At 41.1% G+C, this 7378-nt stretch overlaps 1 protein-coding gene across 2 annotated transcripts; it reads right to left on the bottom strand.

Annotated features, from left to right (window-relative positions):
• Positions 1–632: 632 nt before the first annotated feature.
• LOC100192851 (uncharacterized) lies at positions 633–6817 on the bottom strand. 2 transcript variants are annotated; one of them, NM_001358590.1, is made up of 8 exons: positions 6412–6663; positions 5918–6018; positions 4824–4901; positions 3755–4741; positions 3080–3145; positions 1376–1570; positions 1177–1287; positions 733–1107 (listed from the first exon to the last, which is right to left on the bottom strand). In NM_001358590.1, exons 1-8 carry the CDS (start codon positions 6623–6625, stop codon positions 916–918), a joined length of 1944 nt encoding a protein of 647 aa, NP_001345519.1. In that variant the 5' UTR covers positions 6626–6663; the 3' UTR covers positions 733–915. The 2 variants fall into 2 exon arrangements, with proteins under 2 accessions (XP_008672091.1, NP_001345519.1); XM_008673869.4 differs by lacking the exon at positions 3080–3145 and having other exon boundaries at positions 633–1107; positions 6412–6817.
• Positions 6818–7378: the final 561 nt, after the last annotated feature.

The following is a 7378-nucleotide window of genomic DNA, read 5'->3' as shown; positions in this document are numbered from 1 at the left end:
AAAGCTCAACTAACCAATGGACACAAACTTATTAGCATACTGCATCATTGCGTTAAACAAAAACTCCAAATTCTTCGAGGTTTAAGAGCTACCTCGACAAGAAGAAATACATTCTATACTGAATGCAGCATCATCATGTAAGCTAATAAAGATGATGTGCAACATCACCTATCTTTCTGTTCATGATACAATTGAAAAACTTGAGATAAGCAGTAAATTTTTAAGTTACACTATCACCAATACAAAAGACAACATGGCAGAACTTTGTTAAAGGAAAAAGTTACTGAGCTAGGCCAGGCGTTGCATGCCTGCATCGAGATCGGCCTATACAACTAAATCCCAAGCGTAAGGTATACACATCAAGGGCCACAAGCTTATACCTATCCAGCATCATCCGCTCATCTACTGGTAACTCTCCTACAGAACACGGGTGTACCACGTCAATGACCAAACGCTACACGCCTTGTCTGGACAAGGCACACCCAAGTGACATGCTGGTAAGCTCCATTTATTTGTTGAATATTAAGGGATGCATAATGGACAGACTCGCAGACCTAGTGCTGGCGACTCCCACGAGTGCACTCTCCAAGGGAATAACAAGGTAAGTCTTACATCTACATTCTTTTGCTGCGTTGAATCTAAAACCTAGGGGTGGTAATTGATTAGGATCCAAATGATTCTTCACAGAATGGTAGGGCCCTAAATAAATTTTAGTTAAAAATGAATAGAAATAGAGTCCGATCCTAATCCAATCCTTAAATCTTATAGTGTAAAATTTAGAGCCCATTAAACCTTTGGCTCGGCTCAGTGGGAAAACGACTTCTCACCGCTGCACCAGTAGTAAGGGATACATCATACATGTGGTAAAAGACTACAACACCCACAAGTATGGTTGCCTGCACATTTCTGCTATAATCAATCTCTCCCATAGCCCCGGTGAGAATAAGAATTTCCAGGGCCACCTGTCCCTGTGTTTCCATAGCCTCCGGTCCCTGTGTTTCCATAGCCTCTGCCACCATAATATGAACCTCGGGAACGTCCACCGCCACGGTAACCTCGGGCGCCACCACGGTAGGGTTGCCTGTGCCGTGGAAATTCGCCAAAAGTCTGCACGCCAATAAAAATGGGTAAAGCACTAGCAGAAAAATCAAGGGAGGGAAAGGGTAGTTCCTAAACCTCTGTATCTACTCTGCGCCGTTCAGAAGGTCTACCCCTTCCATTTGGTCCTCCACGTCCAAATGTTCCACTAGAGAGGGAATCAAAAAAATCATCCTTGACATAAACAGGCTGCATTAAGGTCAAAACAAGTTTAAGATTTCTTGCAAAGAAAAAAAAAACCACCAATGTCTGAAACAATGATAAAAGAGCATCAAACCTTAACAGATAGCTCTGGGTTATCAGTTTCCTCAACCTCCAGGTCTTCATCAAACACATCATCTCCCACCTCACCATCCTTGTCCCTTGACTGCGATTTCTTTCCAAGATGACCCCAGACTTCATCTTTGTTAAACTTCTCATTCATGGCCGTGAAATCAAATTCTTCAGTGAATGTTGTTACTGACTGTGAAAACTGCAAAGGAAGATACAAACATTAACAAATCTGACACTTAACTATTTAACAACAAATATTATTCAATCCAAGCATCATTTCCCAAGGTATACAAATACTCCCGCCTCTGTTGCATTTTACAAAGAATTGTCTGACATGGCACGATCCCCCAATTGACACTTTAACCAGTCATTTGATTAATATTATACTTCTATGGTTATAATCTTATGATCGTTGGATAGTACATTTCATTACAAATCTAACCATATCATGTTTTTAAATTTTAATACAATAGTTAAAACATGTTGGCTAAGTTATTAATCAAAGATTGTGAAGTTTGAACCTTAATATGTGTGTGCACCTTACGAACTGGACCAGAGGGAGTAAATCCCAGATATGATACAAGAGGCACTTGCACAAAGAATATCTAGAAGTATACTCTAAAGGTTCATAGTGTTGTTCCTTGGAGTATCATGTGAACACACATCTCTTTGACCCCGAATCAGCTTATGCTTATCAAACCGCAGACTCAAAGGGGTCCAGAAATTTGTCCGCAGTCAAAGCGAGAGCCTTCCTACTATATGCTACAGTGATCTATGAAATAAGAGCACACCCAAAGCACACATGCAGTACACACTGATGGGGTCAGTGTGCCACTTATCACGAGTCAAAGGTGTCATACTGTCATTTTCCAACTCACATTGTTTACAGTGTTGCTCACTTACCAAGCAATTTCACAATAGCTTTGCCCAAAAGACATTTCATGTGCATTGTACATTGCGATTTGTGAATGTGCGAACTCACTAGCAAACTAATAAGGTGAACCATGAAACCACTTCAAAATGCTATTGTACATATGCTTTTCTGTTGGTACACATGGCTGACACAGCTAAATTATACACATTAAGTAGTTAACAAATTGAAGGGCGGGCCTGGTGCAGCGGTAGAGCCTACCGTCTGTAACCGGAAGGTCCCGGGTTCGAGCCCTAGCCTCTGCATATTATGCGGGTAAGGCTTGGCGCTTAAAGATACCCTTCCCCAGACCCCGCACAGTGCGGGAAGCCTACGGCACTGGGTACGCCCTTTAAGTAGTTAACAAATTACTATTATCAAATCAAAATATGATTATAGTTGGCAGATTTGTCAAATTTCATGCTTTAGAGTTGACAAAAACAAAATAAATATGCATAGATGATCTGAATATTATCTCTTCTTAAAAAAACATAGAATGATTCCATTTAGACAAATAGGGCAAGCCAGTGCCGAAGGCTCATGTGGGGGTCTAGGGAAGAGATAAACCAAGACAAGCCACAGAGAATCTGCTTCAAATTCGCGACTTGGTTGCTCAGTGAGACAGCTCTCACCACTGCGCCAAGCCTGGTGACTCGGTGAGACAGCTCTCACCACACTATTCAGACAAGTAGTGAAGAGCAAAATGTAAGGACATGAACCATGAGACGAGGGTTAAATTAGCATCCCTTGTCATTAAATATGATCAAAACAAATAAAAAATGGATTGTATCAGCATACCGCACTCCCTCTACCCCTTCCACGGCCCCTAAAGTTGTGATGGTTGTGCAAACCAGATCCATTGTACTGAAATCAAAGTGAGGCACAACTTAATGAGTCCATGATGCAAAGACAAATATGGGATAAGCATGAACTTTCTTCAGAGGAAACACGAAGCATTAATTTCATTACATGGTTTTTAAAAAATAAAAAGCAATAAAAGGAATAATTCATTCAATAAAAAGCATCATGGTTTGAGGTGTACGCAAAATTGGCAAAAAAAATGCTACCTTGCATAGTTTTTTTTTGGAAACCTGCAATCTCACCTTATCTTGTGGATTAATTTTCAGTTGGTCATATAATTAAAATAATTCTCTGTTTATACACACACACACACATAGATATATACATACATAAATGCATGCATACATACATATAGTATGTTACTTTGTTACCGCTTTTCATTAGATTAAGTCAGAACAAAAAGAAAGTAACGACCAGCATAACAATTTTCATAGTTCACAAATTCAAATTTAAAAAGATTGTGGCTCTAGGTTCATCAGGTCGTTGAGAATAACTCCAAACCAAATCACATACTGAAACATCTGCACATGGTTAAAAAAACTAACTGTTTTCAACTGAAACAACTCTACTTCGCTTCTGCAAGCACAAAGACATGAGTAGAAAAGCACATACCTTCTGAGGTGTCTGTTTGGGCAATGGCAATATAGGCTCCTTATTTTCAGGCAGAGACTGTGATGGTGGGTCTGGTAGCAAAGGGTCAGGCAGTAATGGTTCTGCAACCTTAGCCTTTGGCTCAACCGGCTTGACTTCTTTGCTAGCTACCTGTAATGGTGCCTGCATCGAGTGTGATGATGAAAGCATGGATGATGTGTTCTGCAATAGTTGACCTGATGATGCCAACAAAGGCACAGCCATCTCCACTTGTGCTGAGCTAGATGGGGCAATAGTCGAAGAAACAGACTGAGATGCAGTTTGGTATGACAGTGTTGAGCCTGGAAGAGCAGTAGCCTTGTTGCTACTAAATGAAGTTATGTTCTGTGACACTGTTGCACTAGTTTCAGCCACCGGTGTTGGCTGGCTTGGATAAGGAAAAGTTGCACCAAGAGATGTTGCAGGAGTAAACAAAGATCCCATGTTTGGCACCTGAGGCTTTGAGCTTTCTGGAGCTAATAAGGTAGCAGAAGCAGGAGCTGTTGTAGTAGGCAGGATACCTGAAGAACCTTGACTATTAATAGGTGGCATCAATGAAGGTTGGAGTTCTGACAGCTTTTGCATCCCAGATGGCAAAGAAGGATTTAGTCCTGGATATTGAAGATTCTGGGGAACTGACAATCCTGGTGTTGGCTGAAGCAGCAGAGGTTGCTGCAAATGAGGTGGCAGCCCACTTGAAGGCGCATAGTATCCATGCCAGTACATTGAGGGAACCGAAAGTGTCGTTCCTGCTGGAGGTTCTGCTGAAGAGCCCCACGGAGCATTTCCTGCTGGAGGTGCCGCTGAAGAGCCCCGTGGAGCATTCCCTGGTTGGTATAGAGGAAGGTTACTCTGAAAAGTTGGCCTCTGAAGCCCATATTGAACTGCCTGGGAGCTGAGGTCTGGTAAAACTGCACCCCCAGCGGAAGGCAAATTTGACGATGTTGATGCTGGTTGAGAATAATGTGACTGCAGAACAGCGTTTGTGAGCTAAGCAGCCATGAAGGGGCAGATTACAGGTTGTCTATTTTATACTGGTATATGGTGGCACCTGGATTATGGCAGGGTCATTGTGCAGGGAAGCTGCTTGAGGTGGCGGCGGCGGTGGTGATGACTTAACTTGCAAATCCTGCAGAATTGTTGGAACCCAGGTAAATTATGATGTTAAACAAAATAAAAATGAGCACGAAATTTATAAGAGCAAATTGTATAAGTATACATATATAAATATTCAAACACTTGCACTAAAAACATGACATAGATGCATTCATGCATCAAAACATACAAGGCAAAATAATCAATGGATGTCATAGAGTTTAGAGAAGGAAATTACAAAATAGATATTTTAAATAAGTACATGGCACAACATGGTACATATGCATTTATGGATTGCACACATATTGAACTAAAATATTCAAAACTAACTGCCGCATAGAGTGCAAGATAGATTAAACATATACAGAAATATAAACATATTTCTTATTATACTAATATTACTTGCACTAATATTACTTGTCTTCTTATTATACTTAGTTGGATTCATACGAAATATAAACATATACAGAGTCCTCAAAAACAAGTTGAGGCAGGTTAGAGATGAAACATGACATAATAACAGACACAACAAAGAGTGCAAGATAGATTAAATAGGATTAACAATAGGAAAGTAAGAAAGATAAAATTTGCTAGGTCATTTTGACACATGGTACATGTAAGAGGAGTAAATATGGAAGACACGAACAAATACTTGATTGTCCCTATGGGCAATATTACTGTAGGCAAGCAAACAATTCAAGCAACATGTGCTTAGCGACTTTACAGGAAATCACCAATCTTATATTCTAATAATTCTAATGATACAAACACTTGAAAAGAACAGAAATTCAATAGTTTGTGAACTAGAAACATAGACACCACATGTGAGTTTGGCTTCGTTTGATGATAAGATAACTTCATTGTTGCTTTTGAATCCATCAGAACCTCAAACTGATGGGCCAAAAGCCCAAAATGCATAATTACATTGGTGATTAAGCAGAGAGCAGGCACCAACGTGAAGAAACTATTAACGGTGTGCATTGAACGACACTCAATTGTTGACACTGAAAGTAACATTACATCAGGAGCCCTGTACATGGTTCCATATACCTTGATATCAGTTCCCCGAAAGAGGATATACTCGTATACTTTGTCGCTAGCAGGAATCTGCATTCCATCTTTCTTCCGACCTTCGGTCCCAAAGGACCGCACTACAAAACAATGAATTGACAAGTGTACATCATAACAGTGGCATCTGAAGTAAAGCAATAGCTAAGACCTAAGGCGTGCACGTCTCAGTTTGAAAACTGAAGTTTAAATGATTCAGACATGAGAGGACATAGCAGGCGGAACAATAACTGGTGACAAATCGAGTCGAGGAGCAAGTGGGGTGGGTAAACATAGTTCTACCATACATTGGAAAATTTCGAATTCCCCTCAATCCCTGAGACCCTGACATTGGTAGGGGGGGGGGCTAGGGGGACAAGGATTCGCCTCGCTGAGCGCACCAGGGACCAGCAAATCTAGGTCTGGAACATTCGCATCTGAGGAAAATGACAGCAGCGGATGCGGAGCGAGTGCGCTAGAGAAGAGAAAGCAGTTACCATTGCGCAGGCCGATGCTGGACTCCTCGGTGTTGATTTTGTAAAGGACGCCCTCGTACCTGATCTCGCTCTTCGAAGTCAGGCTAATGAGGCTCCCGATGTACGACTCCGCGGACCCGGCCGCCCCGCCGCCGGAGGCAGAGGCCGCCGCGGCAGGCGGCCGCGGGGCCGAGGAAGAAGACGCCGAAGCCGACGGTGGCGCTTCCGCCGCCATGGCCGCTACAGGATCCCGGGGCGAGCAAGGCTAGAGCTAGGGATGCGAGGTGGTGCTGGCCGAGGGAGAGGGGGGACGAAACCCTAGCAAGCGGCTGGTCAGATGCTCAGATCCCGTTGGTGCGCTCGCTCTCCTCGCTGCTCTCCGTTAAACGGGCTTTGGTATGATTAATTAATTAAAGTAGGTATATGCACGTGACCGAATCAATATAATAAAATACATTTATATAAAAACACATTAATTATTATTCTACATTTTTATTAGCATCACTTAAAATGTATATTAACATACATTAGAGCATCTCCAAAAGACTTTACATTTTTTACTCTCTATACCACTATCTATTTATCTCTTCGTACAAAATGAATTTTATATATAGTATCTAATTTCAAGACATTAGTTTGGCTAGCCTGAGTGGCTAGATAAATTTGGCTAGAGAAGGGCTAATTTGAAGAGCCGAATAGATTGACGAGGTAGATGGTTAGTCAGATGGTTAGTCTGTTCGAGAGTTATTTTACTGTTAAATAGTTAAAATTTGACTTAAAGAGTCATTTAGTTAGACTCTTGGAGATGCTCTTAGAAGATATATAATATTGTATCCATGCTTTGTCATTGATAAAATAAATAAACAATGATAAATGTACAGCTAATATTAATCGACATCTCAAATAAAACAGGTTGATTCCATAAAAGCATAATGTATTCTATAAGATTTAATAAGAAAATTTTATGACAAAAACCAAAAAATAATCT

The sequence above is a fragment of the Zea mays genome, chromosome 3 (assembly GCF_902167145.1).
Source record: "Zea mays cultivar B73 chromosome 3, Zm-B73-REFERENCE-NAM-5.0, whole genome shotgun sequence".
NCBI lineage: Eukaryota > Viridiplantae > Streptophyta > Magnoliopsida > Poales > Poaceae > Zea > Zea mays.
The sequence above is the reverse complement of the archived record's forward strand: the minus strand, read 5'-3'. Positions and strand labels throughout refer to the sequence as shown.

Coding starts and splice junctions, on each gene's coding strand:
- LOC100192851 (NM_001358590.1), bottom strand. CDS start 6,625: ATGGCGGCGGAAGCGCCACCGTCGGCTTCGGCGTCTTCTTCCTCGGCC. Junction 1,571..3,079: donor GAAGGGGTAGAGGGAGTGCG/GTATGCTGATAC, acceptor CTTCCTTTGCAG/TTTTCACAGTCAGTAACAAC. Junction 1,288..1,375: donor ACCCAGAGCTATCTGTTAAG/GTTTGATGCTCT, acceptor ACCTTAATGCAG/CCTGTTTATGTCAAGGATGA.